We start from the raw sequence: 20,094 nt of genomic DNA, 5'->3' as shown, positions 1-20,094 counted from the left end.
CTACTGCCACTCTTGGTCTCATACCTCACTCACACCCATTCATTCAGACACTGGACAAGGCGTTCCAAGGTTTTGCAGTATATGTTAATGAAGGAATTGAATCAGAATACAGCATTCAGTGCTGTAAAAAGAAGGAGGGGCTTATCTTCCCCAACACACTGATCTTCTGAAGAGGCAGTGTACAGAAGTCCTGGTCAGAAATGCAGAAAAATCTAGGAGAGGAGCAATAACTGATTGGTTCTCAGGTGATTCGTGCCTTGATAATGTTTGAATAATATTTACAGAGGATGTTGAGTAGGGTGAAACACTCATTCTATTGCACACGTCTTACCGAGGCTGCACCTAGAACAAAGTTGCAGACGAGAGAATCGGGATCAAGTGAGTCTGCATTGCTTTCTGCAACGATGTAGACTCTATCTGATTGATATATTACCAGATAGGATTATAGAGTCATACAGCATGGAAACAGACCCTCCAGTCTAACAAGTCCACGCTGAACATAATTCCAAACTAAACTAGTCTAACCTGCCTGCTCCTGGCCCATATCCCTCCAAACCTTTCCTATTCCTATATTTATTTACATTGACCTTTTTAAATGTTGTAACTGTGCCCACATCCACCACTTCCTCAGGAATTCATTCCACACACAAACTATATTCTGTGTGAAAAAAATTGCCCCTCATATATTTTTAAAATCTCTCTCCTTTCACCTTAAAAATATGCCCCTAGTCTTGAAATCCCCCATCCTAGGGGAAGACATCTACCATTAACCCTCTCTATACCCGTCATGATTTTACAAGCTCCAAAAGGTCACCTGTCAACCTCCTCTGCTTCAGTGGAAAACACTCCCAGCCTATCCAGCCTTTCTTTATCACTCAAACCATCCACACCTGCCAACATCCAGGTAAATCTCTTCTGAACCCTCTCTAACTTAATAATATCCTTCCTATAACTGGGCGAGAACTGGACACCGTTTTCCAGATGAGGCCTCACCAATGTCCTGTACAACCTCAACATGTCTTCCCAACTCATTTACTCAAACGACTGAGCAATGAAGGCAAGTGTGCTGAACTCCCTTTTAACCACCCTGTCTGTATGCAACACAAACTTCCAAGAATTATGTACCTGAACCCTTAGGTCCCTCTAACACTACAGATTGCTGTGGTTCTAGAAGGAAGCTCACCACTGCCTTCTCAAGGACAATTATGATAGGTAATAAATGCCAGCCTAACCAGTGATGCCCACACTTTGAGAAATAATAAGAAATAGACCCCAATAGCATCAATTTGAGAAAAGAGTTTTGATCTAATTTGTAAGATTGTCTGCCTGACAGACTCATCTTTGATGTCTGAAGCTTTTGCAATTTGAGACCTGTCTAAAATCATTGTTTTTCTTTAAGAAAGAGCAATTATACGTAATTCAATTTTGAAATGCCTTTGATTAAGGGAACTAAATAGTTAATAATTTTCCAAAGGGACAGCCAATGGGAAGTGTTGTAACAAAGCAGATCCCTTACACTTTGCTTTTTGTGATGATTAATAATACAACTTCTCATTTGACCAGGGGTTTGGCTGCAATGATCTCCAGAGAAGGTAATATCGGCTTATTGATGTCTAACAGACATGGGTCTTCAACACGTGCTGATATCAAACAGGGGTAAGTGAGAACTAAACACACACCCAACCTTGAGAGAATTGTGCAATCTGGAGGTATATTATTTGATGCTGTAAACTTTTAAGCATCAGTGCAGAGAAATTGCTTGAACTATAAATGACATGATTGCAACTTAACAAAAGCACTGGGATCCAACATATCCATAGATCAGGTTTCTTAAGGACTGTATATATACAAGTCATTCTGTTATAACACGTATTTTGTCAATGCAAACTCACTGTAACGTGATTGATTAATTGGGGATGCTGTTTCTACAGCCTGAACTTTAAAACATGTTTTGGCTGTAACACAATTACCGCACCCACACCTTAAGCACTGTTTGTAAAATATGATTTTTCTATAATGCAGGGTTGCACAAGAATGCAACAATCGCGTTATAGAACAACTGACTGTACATAAAAAGCCACTGCTGGGATTTGAGGAAGTTCTGCAGTTTCTCTGTGGACCATAGGGCTGTGCTACTGAATGGAAGTACAGGGGTTTACCCCTTTGGTCAGAACCTTGAGGTCAGAGGTGAAGGGCTTCCCCCTACAATTTGGAGGGGGTCAGCCGTCCACTGATGCTCATACTCACTTTCTTGTGACCGACTTGCAAAGGAGCGACAAACAGGCTGCGTGTGGTCTCTCGGTCCTGACCATTCACTGCAATACAACACCAGCTCACTGGGAGAAAGTAAATGTGTAGGAAATGTCGGAAAGGACAGTGTGAGGTAGGAGGAGGTTCTTTGAAGAATGCAAGCTTGGATTCTGAGAAAGAACACCACACTTTCTGGAATGTGCCAGTCAATTGTTTGAATTCTCAGCAGCACAGTGCTGTGTATTATTCTTGAAAATAATAATACACAGTCTCTAATGCAGCAGGAAAATAAAATATTTCTGGTAATAATGCTCCTTCTACAACTTGTCGCAAATAAAACTCTAAGAATTCCTCATCATTGATTTGCATGTGATGCTGGGAGTCATAATCCTTTCTCTAGAGAGGATTCAAACCACAGTTAATCTGACAATTATGAAGCAGAGCTTCTTAATTCCTCGGTACCAGATCTTTACAATCATGACAGGAAATTAATGTTAACCTCGGAAAACAAAGTGTTTACATCAAAGTAGGCCTGTAGTTCACATCTGACTGAGGAAATCCTTTCTCTCTATGAGGCCTCTTTCTGATAAAGACACCCTTTCCTGCCTGGAAGAATGCTGGAGACAGGGATAATCATGGCATTCAAAAGGGTATCTGATGTTTCTATTTAAATAATCAACAGTCAGGTTTACAGAGACAAGGCAGGAAGTTGGCGTTGAGTCAAAATACTCAGAGAGCCAGCACAGACACAATGGGCCAAATGGCCTCCTTCTGCACCATAACATTGTGTAATCCTGTGGTTCCACTCAAGTGCTCAAGCTCCCCAGCTTGGTGCAATGCCACACCATCACCACCTTCTGCTGAAGGGCCTGTTCCAAGACATTCATTGGTCTCCCTGGCTGATATTTTGCATCATCATTAACCACAGTTGAGGTCCAGAAGATTGGAGGGTAGTGAATGTTGAGCCCTTATTCAAGAAGGGCTGCAAACAAAAACCTGGGAACTATAAACCAATAAGTGTAACAGCTGGTGGTAGGAAAGTAACTTGAGAAGATTCCGAGGGATAAGATATACATGCATTTAGAAAGACAGGGTTTGATTAGGAGCAGTCAGCGTGGCTATGTGAGTGGGAGATCATGCCTTACAAATTTGTTAGAATTCTTTGATGAAGTGGCAGTTGATGAAGTTGATGAGGACAGGAAGGTTAGATCGCATAGAATCCAGGGGCAATTGGATACACAATTGGCTTGATGGTAGGAAACAGAGTGTAATAGTGGAAGGATGTTTGTTGGACTGGAGGCCTGTGACTAGTGGTATACCTCAGGGGTTGGTGCTGGGCCCATTGATATTTATTATCTAGATCAATGATTTGGATGACAATGTACAAGGCACGATTAGTAAGTTTGCAGATGACACTAAAATAGGCGGCATTGTGGACAGTGAAGACGGTTATCAGAAATTGCTGGAGGACCTTGATCAGCTGGAGAAGTGGGTCGAGAAATGGCAAATGGAGTTTAATATAGATAAGTGTGAGGTCTTACATTTTGGAAAATCAAATTGAGGTAGGAGTTTCATGGTGAATGGTAGGTCATAAAGGAGTGTTGTGCAACAGAGCGACCTTGGAGTTCAGGTGCACGGTTTTATGAAAGTGGAGTCACAGTTAGTTAGACAGGGCAGTGAAGAAGGCTTTTGACAAACTACCCTTCGTCAGTCAGGGCATGGAGTATAGAAGTTGGGAAGTTGTGTTGCAGTTGTTCAGGATATTGGTGAGGCCGCACTTGGGGTATTGTGTTCAGTTTTGGTCACCTTGTTCTAGGAAGGATGTTATTAAACTGGAAAGAGTGCTTAAGAAATTTACAAGGATGCTGGCAGAACTCAAGGGTCTGAATTGTAGAGAGAGGTTAGATAAGTTAGGACTTTTTTCTTTAGAACTTAGGAGACAGAGGGGAGATCTTATAGAAGCATATAAGATTGTGAGAAGCATGGATAGGGTTAACACATTCAGTCTTCTTCCCATCGAGGACTGGAGGGCATAGCTTAAGGTTAGATGGAAAGATTAAGAGGGAACCTGAAGGGCAACGTTTTTACACAGAGGGTGGAACACATATGGAATGTGCCATCAGCAGACGTGGTTGAGGCGGGTACATTAACAACATTTAAAAGGCATTTGGATAAATACATGGAAAGGAAAGGTTTTAGAAGGATATGGGCCAAGTGCAGGGCAATGGGGTTAGCGTGGATGGACATTTCAGTCAATATGGACCAGTTTGAGCTGAAGGGCCTGTCCCCTTGCTGTAGGACTCTATGACTTTATGACTCTGGAAGACAGTGAGTCCTAAATATCAAGGCAGGTTCAGCTCTTGCGCCTTGCTGGATGTCAGGGATGTAAAACGTTTGTCAGTGTCCCGTTCTTGGTCTATCCTTTGCACTTTCAAAATTTTAACTTTATTCATGAGATGTGGAATGTAGACTTTATTGAACATCCCTTGGGATCCATTGATCTTAGAATAATTACCTCATAGATAGAGATCATTCAGTCCACTCTGTCTACTTTGGCCGAATAATATAGCCACCCATTCTAAGCGCACTTTCCAACCCCTGGTCTGTGACCTTGCAGGTTCCAGTCCTTTAGGGACAGGCTCCTGTTAAGGTTTTGTACCCCATCCTCCAAAGGGGCAGTCAGTTCCAGACACTCACCATCCTCTAGGTGAAAACACCTTTCCTTCTGCCAATCACCTTAAATCTGTGGCCCCCCCAATCATTGACTTCGCTACACTGTGAAACAGCTCTTCCCTGTCCAATCCATCCAAGCCCCTCGGTGTTTTGTACACCTTGTTTAAAACACACCTCAGCCTCCTCCTTTTTAAGGAAAATAACCCCAGCCTATGCAAGATTATTTTTGGCTGCAATTTTCAAGCCCTGGTAATGTTCTGGTAAATCTCCTCTGTAGCAATTGTATCCTCTTGTAATGCAGTCACTAGAACTGCACTGTGGCCGAATCAATGCCTCATGTAGTAGCATTACATTCCTGTTCTTGTATACAATCGTTCTCATCACAAACCACAACCTTTGCAATATTCCAATGAGTGCTTGTGGATTGATACACTTTCTGCTATTATGCGATTTTCTTTTAATGCGGCATTGCACAGGATCATAGCTATCGTGTTATATCATGTTAAATCTGCTGCCCTTGTCCTTCTAGATGGTAGTGGCCGTGGGTTTGGAAGATGCTGTCTAAGGACTTTTGGTGAATCTTTGCAGTGCATCTTGTGGATAATACACATGCTGCTACTGAGTGTTGGTGGTGGAGTGTGCAGATGCTTGTTGATGTGATCAAGTGGGCTGGTTTGTCCTGGATGGTATCAAGCTTCTTCAGTGTTATCCATGCAAGTCAGGCATACAAGTCAGGATTATTCCATCACATCCCTGACTTGTGCCTTGTAGATGGTGGACAGGCTTTGGGGAGTCAGGAAATGAGTTACTCACTGCAGTAAACCTTGCCTCGGACCTGCCATTGTGTTTATGTGGCAAGTCCAGTTGAGTTTCTGGTCAATGGTAACCCACCGAATGTTGATAGTTGGGATTCAGTGATGGTAACACTACTGAATATCATGGGCGGTGGTTAGATGGTCTCTTTTTAGAGATGGTCATGCCTAGCATTTGTGTGGCACAAATATTACCTGCCACTTGTCAGCTTCAGCCTGGATATTGTTGCATTTGAACATGGGCTTCTTCAGTATCTGAGGAGTCATGAGTGGTACTGAACATTGTTCAATCATCTGCAAAGCTTCCCCACTCCTGACCTTATGGTAGAGGGAAGGTCATTGATGAAGTAGCTGAAGATGGTTGTGCCTACGAACTTCAGAGATGTCCTGGAGCTGAGGTGACTGACCTCCAATAAGCTACAACCATTTTCCCATGTGACAGGTGTGACTTCAACCAGCAGTGAGTTTTCCCCTGATTCCCTGTGATTCCAGTTTTTCTCAGGTTCCTTGATGCCATGCCAGGTCAAATAAGATCTTGATACCAAGGGCGGTTGCTCTCATCAAGAAAATAATGAGGACAGAAGCTGATCCTGATTCCAATTCTGACCATTGCTCCAGAATTACACCGTGCTGTGCACTCATCCACTCCTTTGACAATGCCATGCAGCACTGCCCCTGACATGGCTCCATGCATTACTGCATCTTTACACAGTTTCATGCATCACAGCCTGACACTGCTTCCTGCACCTCTGTACTCTGGCATTGCTATATTAATTATAGTCCACAACACAGCTCCATGCATTGCTGCTTCATGATATAACGGCATGCATTGCTGCATCCTGACACAGCTCCATGCATCGCTGTATCCTGACACAGCTCCATGCATTGCTGTTTCGTGATATATCAGCATGCATCGCTGCATCCTGACATAGCTCTGTGCATTACTGCTTCGTGGTATATCAGCATGAATCGCTGCTTCCTGACACAGCTCTATGCATTGTTGCTTCGTGATATATCGGCATGCAGCTCTGCATCCTGACACAGCTCCATGCATTGCTGCTTCGTGACCTATCGGCATGCATCTCTGCTTCCTAACACAGCTCCATGCATTGCTGCTTCCTGGCACAGTTCTGTCAATCATTGCCCCAATGCGCAGCTATATGCATTGCTGCTTCCCAACACAGCTCTGTGCATCATTGACTCCTCTCCACACACGCTCACAGTTCTAAGCATTGGTGCCCATTCTGCTGCCTTGTGAAATCTTGCTGCAATGGAACAATTTGAAAGCCCTCACAATTTATGTTCACACTAAAGGACAGGAGCTTCTCTGAGGTGCAGGCAAACTAATGGTGTGGAGTTGATGATGAAGGGTAGAAGTAATTGGAGGGGGTTCACATGAAAGGGGCAAATAGATACAGATGGAAGGATGTCAAAGTGGATGTTGTTATAAAATTATGTCTTTAGTTTGTCTCTGTGTCTGTAAGTGCTGATATAGTGTGGATACCTTAGAGAGCTCAGTGACTGTGGTTCTGATCACGACCCCCTTCCTTTAGGCATCACTTTCCTAAGGTTCCTAAGGAGGATAAGGAGTGGCTGCTGTCGCCCAGTCTGTGTCCAGTTGCATTGCGGGCCGCGATGCTGGGCACAGGCAAGAAACACTGTCATTGCAGCACCACCAAAGTTCCCGACATCACTGATCTGGAGTTTGACACATTCATCAAGAGATCTACAGCAGCGAATGAGCAGCTCGTCATTGTCTGCGTTGTCGCATTACATCACCTCAAGCCCGCGCCCTACGAGAAAATGATCCAGTATTTGTATGAGGAAAACAACCGAAACCGAAACCAGCCCTGTGTGGAGGTACAGTCCATACCGCAACCCCCTCCCTAACTCGGTAATGGTACAGTCCCCTGCCAACCCCTGTCCTGGGTAAAGGTACAGTTCTACTGTAACTCCCTCCCACCCTGGATAATGGCACAGTCCTCTGCCACCCCCACACCCCGAGGGTGGTTTAGTCCACCCTTTCTAATCCCCGTTGCTGACAGTACCAGCCGCAATATTCCAAAAGGGGCCTAACCAATGTCCTGTACAGCCGCAACATGACCTCCCAACTCCTATTCCCAATGGCGAAGCAGAGTCGAGGACTGAATAGCCTATTCATTCCCCTATTTTGTAGATTTGACTTCATGTTGTAGTTATGTGCGACCCACTTTGGCTGCAAGAGGCTAACTGTGTACAGCCCCTGCACCAGTGATGGCATTATTTACCCAGGGGCAACATCCCTGGCTCATTGGCCAAGCTTAAAGGTGCCACCTTTCTGAGAGTTCTCTGACTGTGAAGGAGGTATTCAGGGCTGATATCACAGCAGCACTGGATGGGCTTGCAATCCTCCTGGAATCTAGGCTTTTACATTGGCTTCCGATGGTCAAAGAGGTGAAAGCAATCATTGCCCCTGCACCACCATTCCCTTCCTGGGTCATCCTGGTCAGAATCTCTCAGCTTCAAACTGTGTAGGCCACCAACTCGTGATCGAGTAAGGTCCCAATGATGTGAGCCCACACAGTCAGAAGGACCCCACCAGTGTTTGATAGGTGCCCTCTCTGCCTGCCATGCTCAGCAGGTGGAGACTGATCTTTGCCTGGGCCTCCAGGTAAGCTACATGACCCAGGAGCTTCTAACACTGCACACCGAGCTATAAAGGAGTTTCCGTCACCAGTCATGGTGTCCGGACATTGTTAGACTGAGAATACATGTTTATGAGCTTGATGTGCAGGACAATGTTGTGTATCATTACGGGAATGGGACAGACCACTTCAAAGCCCCTATTGCATTAGACTTTTCCTACAATTCCTCCTTTCACAAACTGAGCATTCTGGCTAAGTTTGCAGATGATACAAAGATAGGTGGAGGGACAGGGAGGCTGCAGAAAGATTTTTAAACAGGTTAGGAGAGTGGGCAAAGAATTGGCAGATGAAATACAATGTGGGAAAGTGTGAGGTCACACACTTTGGTGGGAAAAATAGAGGCATGGACTATTTTTTAAATGGGGAGAAAATTCAGAAATCTGAAGTGCAAAGGACCTTGGGAATCCTAGTCCAGGTTTCTCTTTGTAAAAACTGCCAGATCATTGAGTTAGTTAAAACAGAGATAGACAAGATCTTAGTTGCCAAGGGGATTGTGGGGAGAAAGTGGGAAAATGGGGTTGAAAAACCTATCAGCCATGATTGAATGGCAGAGCAGGCTCAATGGGCCGAATGGCCTAATTTCTGCTATGTCTTATAGTTTTTTGGTCTTATAGGTTAATCATTTCAGGAGCTCCTGTCTATAACACAGTGCAGTTCAAATCCTGTGACTTGGTCCTATAATTATTTACATGTAAGTTATCAGACAGAATGGTTAAGGGAAGGGCTAAATGTCAGCAAGGCGAGGGATCAGAAGTTAGGGCAGGGAGGGAGGTGAGGGAAGGTACAGTGAGATGGTTTAGGAGAAAGGCAGGTGAGGGTCAGTGGAAGGAGATGAGGGATGGAAAGGGAGTAGGGGAGCGGTGGGCAAGTAGGAGGGACGATGGGAAGAGGAGAGGAGGGGGAATAAAGGAGCTATGAGGTGGGTGGAGGAAATCGGAATGGGGACAGGGAAGGCTTGGAGAAAGGGGTTTAGGGATGAAAGACTCATTCTGGGAGGGGCTGCTGTCTTCATTCTCCCTTCACCGGAATCCCATCTTCTTTCAGCCCAATCCCCATCATTTTAGTCAGTCAAAGACTGACCACAGCTGAAAATGTATTGCTGGAAAAGCGCAGCAAGTCAGGCAGCATCCAAGGAACAGGAGAATCGACGTTTCGGGCATAAGCCCTTCCTGAAGAAGGGCTTATGCCCGAAACGTCGATTCTCCTGTTCCTTGGATGCTGCCTGACCTGCTGCGCTTTTCCAGCAACACATTTTCAGCTCTGATCTCCAGCAGCTGCAGCCCTCACTTTCTCTCAAAGACTGACCACCCCCATCTTGAGTCTGCTGACACTGCATACCGTACTCCTGCCGGAAGCAGCTATGTGTTTGTGTGAAATGGTTATAAATGAAAACTGGCCAGGCCTGAGCTCCGGTTTCCCTGGTTACGCAGTAACCGGCTCCAACATCACGGGTCGGTAATTTCTAAAGTTTAAAATGAGAAATGATCTCATTGAAACATATAGGATTCTCAATAGAGAGCTACAGGAAGGAGTCTTTCCCACACCTCCCCCTAGGGTGGGTGTCTGGAAATACAGCACACAGTCTCAGGATGGTGGTGGGGGGGGGGGGATGGTGGAGAGGTGTGTTCAAGACTGAAATGTGGAGGAATTCTTTCCCTCAGAGGAGTTTGTCCTTTGGAACCCATAGATTGTGAAGGTTCAGTCATTGAGTAAGTTCAAGACAGAAACTGATAAATTTGTAATTACTAATGACATCTAGGGATATTTGAGAGGGACAGTGCAGTCAGACCCCACCAATAGGCTTCCCTCCAGTTTCATAGACGGTGAATTGGTTCCCTGCCATTTGTAGGTTGGAAGTCTTACAAATACCACTCCCACTACCCCTACACACCCCTCCCCAGAAGATATATTCCTCCTCCAGAGATGGGGCTCAGGGATGACCTGATCTAATAAACTAACTAGGCGAAAGTGAGGACTGCAGATGCTGGAGATTAGAGTCGAAAGAGTGTGGTGCTGGAAAAGCAGAGCAGGTCAGGCAGCATCTGAGGAGCAGAAAAATTAACGTTTCGGTCAAAAGCCCTTCATCAGGAATGAGGCTGGGAGCCTTGGGGATGGAGAGATAAATGGGAGGAGGTGGGGCTGGGGAGAAGGTAGCTGAGAGTGCAGTAGGTAGATGGAGGTAGGAGTGAAGGTGATAGGTCAGAGGGGAGGGTGGAGTGGATAGGTGGGAAGGAAGATGGACAGGTAGGACAGGTCATGAGGGCAGTGCTGAGCTGGAAGGTTGGAACAGGGATAAGGTGGGGAAAAGGGAAATGAGGAAACTGGTGATGCCATGGGTTGGAGAGTCTCAAGGCAGAAGATGAGGTGTTCTTCCTCCAGGTGTCAGGTGGTAAAGGAGTGGTGATGGCGGAAGCCCAGGACCTGCATGTCCTCGGCAGAGTGGGAAGGGAGTTAAAGTGTTCGGCCACGGGGCAGTAGGGTTGGTTGGTGCGGGTGTCCCGGAGATGTTCCCTGAAACACTCTGCGAGAAAGCGTCCAGTCTCCCCAATGTAGAGTAGAGCTCATCGGGAGCAACAGATACAGTAAGTGCAGGTGAAACTTTGATGAATGTGGAAGGCTCCTTTGGGGCCTTGGATGGAGGTGAGGGGACAGTTGTGGGCAATTCCTGCGGTGGCAAGGAAAGGTGCTGGGAGGGGAGGGTGGTTTGCAGGGGGGTGTGGACCTGATGAGGTAGTCGCAGAGGGAACTATCTTTGCGGAAAGTGGATGAGGTGGGGAGGGAAGTATATCTAAGGTGGTGGGGTCCGTTTGTAGGTGACGGAAATGGTGGAGGATGATACAATGTATACGGAGGTTGGTGGGGTGGAAGGTGAGGACCAGGAGGGTTCTGTCCTTCTTGCAGTTGGAGGGGTGGGGTTCAAGAGCAGAGGTGCGGGAAGTGGATGAGATGAGCTGGAGGGCATCATCAACGACGTGGCAGGGGAAATTGTGGTCTTTAAAGAAGGAGGCCATCTGGTCCTCCTGGGAGCAGATACAGTGGAGGCAGAGGAACTGAGAAGAAGGGATAGCATTTTAACAGGAGGCAGGGTGGGAGGAGGTGTAATCCAGGTAGCGGTGGGAGTCGGTGGGTTTGTAGAAAATGTCAGTGTTGAGTCGGTCACCATTGACAGCATGACCAGCGGACTTGAGTTATTTGCCAGCTCTATATTCACCTACACCTTGGCCAAACGATACAGACCTTGTCCCTCATGTCTTCTGTCCTCCAACACCCACTCACAGCCGTTCCTGACCCCCTTCCCTCCCCCTCACACCCCATCTCCTCACTCCCTATCTCCCAACCTGCCTCCCAGCACTTCCCTTCCCCTCCTGCGCATCGACTCCCCTTACTCACTCTCCCCTCTCTCAACTCCTCTCCTCTCCTCACCCTGTCCTGCTCTCCACTCTTCCTTACCCTGTCCCTGTCCTTTCCAATCACCCCTTCTACTCTCCCACTCCCCTCTCCGTCCCCTGCCCACCAAATCCTCACCACTCCCACTCACCCCCTCCTTTTCCCCACTTCTCTCCCCTCTGTCACTCCCCTCCTTCTCTGCCCTCTCTCACTCCCGTCCCTGACTTTCCTCTCCCCCCCACTCCCCTTTCCCCCACAGATTTCTGTCAATTCCAGTTTCCATTCCAAATCTTCTTCAGACATTTGTGGAGCCTCCATGTCTCCAGCACTGTTTCACACACCCCATTCTTTCTTGTTTATGTCTGATCGGAGGACGTGGCCAATACCGTTTCTAATGAAGAGTCAGTTGGGTCATGTGGGTCTGGAGTCACCTGTAGGCTGGACCGGGTAGTTTATGGTCAGCTCCCTTCACTGCCGAACAGATCACTATTATTTCCACTCAGTGTGGTGGGATTTGAACTCAACAAACTCAGTATAACGCCCTGGACGATGAGACGTGGCTCATGTACCTGTGACCATACTCCCCATACCTTACCATCGGTCGCTCGGCCAGGCTGGCATCTCTAGAGGTCTTTAGGGACCTTCTCATCCCTTTAACCAAGGTTTGAATCACCTTTCCTAAAGCTTTGTTGTCCCATTTCCTGTAGCTGTTTAGAACGGTGCTATGCAAATGCACGTTGCTGTGGATAACATTATCAGCCCAGGATGTCCAGTTATTTAACTCATTCAGTTAACTGTGCAAATGTATTTCCTGTTTCCAATCAGTGTCAAAGTGATTCGTTTCGACTGCTAAAGTACAGCATCGGCACGGCCCATAAGTACACAGGACAAAGCCCAGTCTTACTGGTCAAACGGCACAACGTAACTCCTGGCATGTTCCTGGTAAGAGAGGGCATTGGGTGTGTGGGAAAACAAACGATGGTTCACTTTCAGAAAATGTTCTCCATTTAATCCGATTACCATGAATTAAAACATTAAATGCTGCTCCAAGAACATGTATGTCCCAGCGTCTCTAGTCTGTGCCCTGATTGGATGAGAAAGCCCCTACTCTAGTTGGTTGTGAGGTTTCATCCCCAATTTCCACCCTGCTGACACTCCCCAACATTGCTCAGCCGATGTGGTCAACATTGTGACACACTCGTTCCTTACCACAACCCAACACATGAATGCCTGCTTGATATTCCAAATGGCCCTTTCTTTGTTCCCTGTCTCCAATATTTTAGTTGCTAAAAGTCAAAGGAAGCAGAAACAGGAACCGTGTTTTAAGTTCCCACTGTGATTATTTCTCATAGGTGTTGTTTGGATCTGATCATCTACTTCCGAGTGACTCTGTCACAACCATTGGAAGGGCCATCAACTCTGGCGGTATCTTTAACCAATGTTTGACCACTTTGTTCTCATGCAGTCGCTGATCATGTCTCCAGATGTAGACCAGGGATGTCAATGCAGATAGGATACGTGCAGTAACAGAGAGAAGGCTGTTTCACTCCTTGCTTCGGTTGCATCAATAAATGAGATCATGGCCAGTGATCTATCTCCTTATCCCTAAACACTGCTGAGGAACAAGGGTCCCCTTGGATTCGCACTGTCAATTTCTATTTGTGGAAGGCAGGTTCCAAACTTCTAGCAGAGACTTGGTGATGGGAAGACCATTAGGTGGGGTGGTGACCTACCTGGACCCTACCCCAGTCCCCCCTCCACTACTGCTGACCAGCCAGCAATGTCCATGTCACACGAATGAAAAAAAAAGGTATTGACCAGGGATGGGATGGTGTCCCGGGAAAGAAATTGAGTTTATAAAGATAATAGAGGACAACGACCTCCACGCTCCCAGTATTTAAATAAAAAGGGTGAGAGGCAATGGTTCACATCTGAAAGTGAGTAGGTCAACGTAGAGACCCATGAGTAACACTGCCAGAATCAAGGAGGGAGACAGAAAATGAACACGTTCCCTTATGCAGTTAGTAGTGGTCTGCAGAGGAAATATCTGGATTCGGAGTCTCAACATGAACAATAATAGTGGCAAGAAGTGAAGACTATATGAAAGAACAGTAATGCAGTCATAACTGGCTTACAGAAAAAACACTGGACGGTGAGACTTACCAGGGACACCAACGATAGATAGGAGAGGATAATAAATATATTGAATAATGGGAAGAGCATAATTGATCCGCGATGATAATGGCAACCAATCACGAGGTATTGAAAGAGGGTAGGTAAGGGCTCTTGTCAACCTTCCTGGCCACTGCATATCGAGGCTAGTAAGTGGCCAATTAAGGACCATTTAAAGGTGTGATCCCTCTAGCCCTGGGATTCAACCAGCTGCAAGTGTCACTGTTGCTGTGCAGGGTGTGGGATAGGTCAAACTGTGTGGGCTCCTTGTCACCTTGGGAGAGTTGTGAAGATTAGTCAAAGCCCCTCAATGCCTGATCAAGGGACTTTCTTTTTTTAATTGGATGTGGATGTCACTGTCTGGACCAGCATTTATTGCCTGTCCCCAGTTGCCCAGAGGGCAGTTAGAGTCAACCATATTTCAGTCATTCTGGAGTCACATGGAGGCCATATTTCCTTCCCTAAAGTGCATAAGTGAAATGGATGTTTTTTTTACGATATAGTGGTCATCATTAGACCAGCTTTTTCAAGAATCATAGAATCCCAAGCAGGCCATTCAGCCCATCAAGTCCACTCCAACTGATCCCTGTAACCCTGCATTTCCCACAGCTAATCCACCTAACCTGCACATCCTTAGACTGTGGGAGGAAACTGAAGCACCCCAGAGGAAACCCACACAGACACGGGGAAAATGTGCAAACTCCACACAGACAGTCGTTTGAATGTGGAATCAAACCCAGGTCCTTGTGAGGCAGCAGTGCTAACCACTGAGCCACCATTTCCTGGATTTTTATTGAATTTGCGTTTTACCATCTGCCATGGTGGGATTTGAACCCATGTCTCTGGGATTTTTGCCTGGGTTTTGGATTCCTGGCGCAGTGACATTACCACTACACCACAATTTCTTCATCAGGCAAGGTAATACCAGCTGACAGCCATGCCCTTCTGCCTATATTTCTGACTCCCTTGCCATCATTTGCCCATTACCTTCAACCTGAGACCCATCTGCCCCCAACCTCACAAATCACTTTCCTTTGTTCTGCATCCTCGGTGATCCCTGGGTGCCCTGCCACAACTTCCAGGATTCCCCAGCAACCTCTGAACCCAGAAGACCCCAGCCCCTGATTAGTGGGAATTCTGCACAAGGGTCTTAATTCTGGGATATGACTCATGGGTGTCCTCGCCATTGCCTGACTGGTTTGTAGATCAATTAACTCTCCTGAAAAAAAGGCTTCCTGTGGCTCTCCAGCTGCCTCATTATGATTCCAACTCTGTGTGTAAAAGTATTTCTTAATTTCACTTTTGAAAAATCTGGCTCGAAATGTGAGACCACAGTCCTGTTAGTTTGACCTGTCAGTCATGGGGAAAATGTTAGAATCTGTGTTAAAGGACATGAACACACAGTTTAGAAGAGAAAGGTAAAGTCAGATCATTTCATCTCTTTGTGTTATCTCTCTTCAAGTAAGTCATCCCTTTACCCTCCTTATTTATTTTAAAGCCCTGTTGACAGTGCCATAACTTCTTTAAATGAATTAAACACATGATGCTGAAAATACTCAAATTGTTGGGCAGCATCAATGCAAGAAAAAAGAGAGTTAACATTTTAGTTTGGTCCTAAAAAGCTCTTGTTTCTCCATTATTTCTTCGGAAGCGTATTTTCTGATGTGATTCAATCCTGTGGGTCCTTCTCTGGATGCAGTTTCTAGAGTTTGAATTTTGGGAAGAGTTGTACCATGTTTTGGGTGTGATTTGTCCAGAGCCTTGTACAGTTATAGTATTAAAAACCACCCCGTTGTATAGATTCATTGTTTTGACCTCACTTAGTCTGGTGGGCGACACCATTTTGTTTATCATAAACGTTACTTCTTTCAAATGATCAGAATTTACAATTGGTTTGATTCTCTAGTCTTTACAAAATTATTTTTTCAAGGAAGTGTTAAGGAGATGCATGTTTAAGGAGGTGGTTTTCTAATCTTCATCCGCCTGTGATTTGTTGGCGTTTTCTCAGGCTTTTTGTATTTTCTTTAACTATTCTAAAATGGAATAATTATCTGAAATCTTTTGGCAAAAATATAATGCATTCCAATTGCATTCCATCTGCTTGGTGTTTCTCAGAGAAAGCAATTTGTGTTGAAGAAGGGTGGTAAGGACAAACCAGGGAATTATAGATCAGTGAGCCTGACCTCGGTGGTGGGCAAGTTGTTGGAGGGAATCCTGAGGGACAGGATGTACATGTATTTGGAAAGGCAAGGACTGATTAGGGATAGTCAACATGGCTTTGTGCATGGGAAATCGTGTCTCACAAACTTGATTGAGTTTTTTGAGGAAGTAACAAAGAGGATTAATAAGGGCAGAGTGGTAGATGTGATCTATATGGACTACAGTAAGGCATTTGATAAGGTTCCCCATGAGAGACTGGTTAGCAAGGTTAGATCTCACAGAATACAGGGAGAACTAGCCATTTGGATACAGAACTGGCTCAAAGGTTGAAGACAGAGGGTGATGGTGGAGGGTTGTTTTTCACACTGGAGGCCTGTGACCAGTGGAGTGCCACAAGGATCGGTGCTGGGCCCTCTACTTTTTGTCATTCACATAAATGATTTGGATGCGAGCATAAGAGGTACAGTTAGTAAGTTTGCAGATGATACCAAAATTGGAGGTGTAGTGAACAGCGAAGAGGGTTACCTCAGATTTCAACAGGATCTGGACCAGATGGGCCAATGGGCTGAGAAGTGACAGATAGAGTTTAATTCAGATAAATGCGAGGTGCTACATTTTGGGAAAGCAAATCTTAGCAGGACTTTTACACTTAATGGTAAGGTCCTAGGGAGTGCTGCTGAACAAAGAGACCTTGGAGTGCAGGTTCATAGCTCCTTAAAAGTGGAGTCACAGGTAGATCGAATAGTGAAGAAGGCGTTTGGTATGCTTTCCTTTTTTGGTCAGAGTATTGAGTACAGGAGTTGGGAGGTCATGTTGTGGCTGTACAGGACATTGGTTAGGCCACTGTTGGAGTATTACGTGCAATTCTGGTCTCCTTCCTATCGGAAAGATGTTGTGAAACTTGAAAGGGTTCAGAAAAGATTTACAAGGATGTTGCCAGGGTTGGAGGATCTGAGCTATAGGGAGAGGCTGAACAGGCTGGGGCAGTTTTCCCTGGAGCATCGGAGGCTGAGGGGTGACCTTATAGAGGTTTACAAAATTATGAGGGGCATAGATAGGGTAAATAGGCAAAGTATTTTCCCTGGGGTCGGGGAGTCCAGAACTAGAGGGCATAGGTTTAGGTGAGAGGGGAAAGATATAAAAGAGACCTGCGGGGCAACTTTTTCACACAGAGGGTGGTACGTGTTTGGAATGAGCTGCCAGAGGACGTAGTGGAGGCTGGTACAATTGCAAATTTAAGAGGCATTTGGATGGGTATATGAATAGGAAGGGTTTGGAGGGATATGGGCCGGATGCTGGCAGGTGGGACTAGATTGGGTTGGGATATCTGGTCGGCATGGATGGGTTAGACCGAAGGGTCTGTTTCCATGCTGTACATCTTTATGACTCTATGATAATGACAAGAGAATAAAATGTTTAAAAGACATTTAGGTAAGTTAATGAATAGGAAAGGTTTGGAGGTATATGGGCCAACGCAGGCAGGTGGGACTAGCTAAGTTTGGGATTATGTCTGGCATGGACTGGTTGGACCAAAAGGTCTGTTCCTGTGTTGTATGACTCTATGACTCTATGAGGTCAGGTCAACAAAGAGTTTTGAAAAGAAAATTGTGTTTCACAAGCGTTTTGGAGTTTTTTGCTACCTCTGGCATTGATAAAGGTGAACTAGTGGATGTGGATGAGGTTAGTAAATAAAATTAGAGCAGATGGGATTGGGTGTAATACATGAACGTATATTGAGAATTGGTCAATAGCCAGGTAGAAAAGATAGGAACAAACAAGTCATCATCAGGATGGCAGGCCATTATTAAGGGGATACCACAAAAGTCAGTGTGCAATCCACAACTGTTCACAATCCGTGTCAATGATTTGAATGTTGGGGACTAATTGTAACCTTCCTGAGTTTTCTGATGATACTAATCTTTGTGGGAATGTAAGCTGTGAGGATGAAATGAGGAGATTTCAAGAGGAGTTGGATTTATGAAGTGAATGGGCTTAAGCATGGAAGTTATGTTATCCATATTTGTAGAAAAAATGGAAAGAAAGAATATTTCTTAAATAATGAGCATTTCAGAAGTGCAGGCATCCAAACAAACCTAGGTATCTTTGTTCGTATGTTACTGAAAATGAGCGTATTGTAGCAAGCAATTAGGAAGGCAAACTGTATGTTGGCTTTTATCACAAAGGAATTTGGCTGAAACATGTCTTCCTGCAGTTGTACAGTGAGACCCTGTGCCAGGGTTGGAGGGTTAGAGCTGTAGGGAGAGGCTAAACAGGCTGGGGCTGTTTTCCCTGGAGCATCGGAGGCTGAGGGGTGACCTTATAGAGGTTTACAAAATTATGAGGGGCATGGATAAACAGACAAAGTCTTTTTCCTGTGGTTGGGGAATCCAGAACTAGAGGGCATAGGTTTAAGGTGAGAGGGGAAAGATATAAAAGAGACCTGCGGGGCAACTTTTTCACACAGAGGGTGGTACGTGTATGGAATCAGCTGCCAGAGGAAGTGGTGGTGGCTAGTACAATTGCAACATTTAAAAGGCATCTGGATGGGTATATGAGTAGGAAGCTGAAAATGTGTTGCTGGAAAAGCGCAACAGGTCAGGCAGTATCCAAGGAGCAGGAGAATCGACGTTTCGGGCATGAGCCCTTCTTCAGGATGCTCTTGGGTGCTGCCTGACCTGCTGCGCTTTTCCAACAACACATTTTCAGCTCTGATCTCCAGCATCTGCAGTCCTCACTTTCTCCTCATATGAATAGGACGGGTTTGGAGAGATATGGGACGGATGCTGGCAGGTGGGACTAGATTGGGTTGGGATATCTGGTCGGCATGGACGGGTTGGACCGAAGGGTCTGTTCCCGTGCTGTACATCTCTATGACTGTATGACTCTATGGTGACTCAGAAACCAGGAGAAATAATCTCAAGGTAAGATCAGCTATTTAAGACCTCAATGGGTGGGGAATATCTCTTCCCTCTGAGTTTGGTGAATCTTTGGAATTCTCCTCCACGGAGGGCTGTGGAAGCTCAATCATTGAGTAAGTTCGAAGACAGAAGACAATAGGTTTTTGGAGACTAATGACATCAGGGACGTGACGATAGTGTGGGAAGGTAGATGATGTCGATCAGTCAGAATCTAATTAAATGTAGTAAGCTTGAGGGCTGATTGGCCTAGATTCTACCAACAGCGGAAATAGTTTGTCTCTTTCTATCAGTGATCTTGAACATTCAAACTTTCAACAAATTACTCCGTCACCTTCTAACTTCTAAGGAATATAACCCCATCTTGAATCATCTCTCCTCATAGCTCAACCCTCGAATCCAAGGTATCATTCAAATTGAGTACATCTGTAGTGCAGACACTCCAGTGTAGCCTTCACATGGCAAGGTGTCTACAACTACTCACAATCCTCAAGGTATGATCTAACCAGGGCTCATCACTGAAGCATGACTTCTCCCATCTTGTATTCCTGATATAAATGCCGGCATTCCAAAAGGTCCTTTTGATTATTTTCTCGTCCTGGTCTTGACATTTTAACTAATTATGTACCTGGGGCACTGCAATCCCACCTCACACCCCTCTCTGAATTTTCACTGATTTTATTGTGGAAAGTCCCAGCCTTTTAGGGTTTCGGAGATGGATGACTTTACCTTTGCAATCGTTTGTCACAGTTTTGACCGCTTGCCTAATCTTTCAATATCACTGTGATGTTACGCTTCCACCTCCATTCTTGACATTGCTATCAACCTTTCTGTCATTGGCAAATTAGTACACCATCACTGGCGTTATTAGAAGATGTGGGAACCTGTAGCTGCATTGTTTACTGTGATTTCTAGTTAATCCTGGAATTTATTTCTGAAAATCAGACTTTGCGTGGAAAATGAGATTTGCCTAGAAACCTGCACAGTGAATATACGGAGGAGAGTGACAATGCTGGTTTTGAATTCAGCAGCACCAGGTTT

The 20,094-nt window shown here is 45.4% G+C and overlaps 1 protein-coding gene across 1 annotated transcript in view; it reads left to right on the top strand.

The window, feature by feature from the left end:
• Window positions 1–20,094, top strand: part of LOC122561441 (uncharacterized) — a 154,714-nt gene that overhangs the window by 98,790 nt on the left and 35,830 nt on the right. Inside the window, exons 13-15 of the mRNA XM_043713183.2 lie at window positions 1,564–1,656; window positions 7,289–7,595; window positions 12,632–12,748. Coding sequence (XP_043569118.2) covers window positions 1,564–1,656; window positions 7,289–7,595; window positions 12,632–12,748 — 517 coding nt within the window. The remainder of the gene's footprint in view (window positions 1–1,563; window positions 1,657–7,288; window positions 7,596–12,631; window positions 12,749–20,094) is intronic.

The sequence above is a fragment of the Chiloscyllium plagiosum genome, unplaced genomic scaffold (assembly GCF_037043375.1).
Source record: "Chiloscyllium plagiosum isolate Xiang-an unplaced genomic scaffold, Cpla_swu_hap1 HiC_scaffold_23, whole genome shotgun sequence".
Lineage (NCBI taxonomy): Eukaryota > Metazoa > Chordata > Chondrichthyes > Orectolobiformes > Hemiscylliidae > Chiloscyllium > Chiloscyllium plagiosum.
Note: the sequence above shows the minus strand (reverse complement) of the source record. Positions and strands in the feature narration are given on the sequence as shown.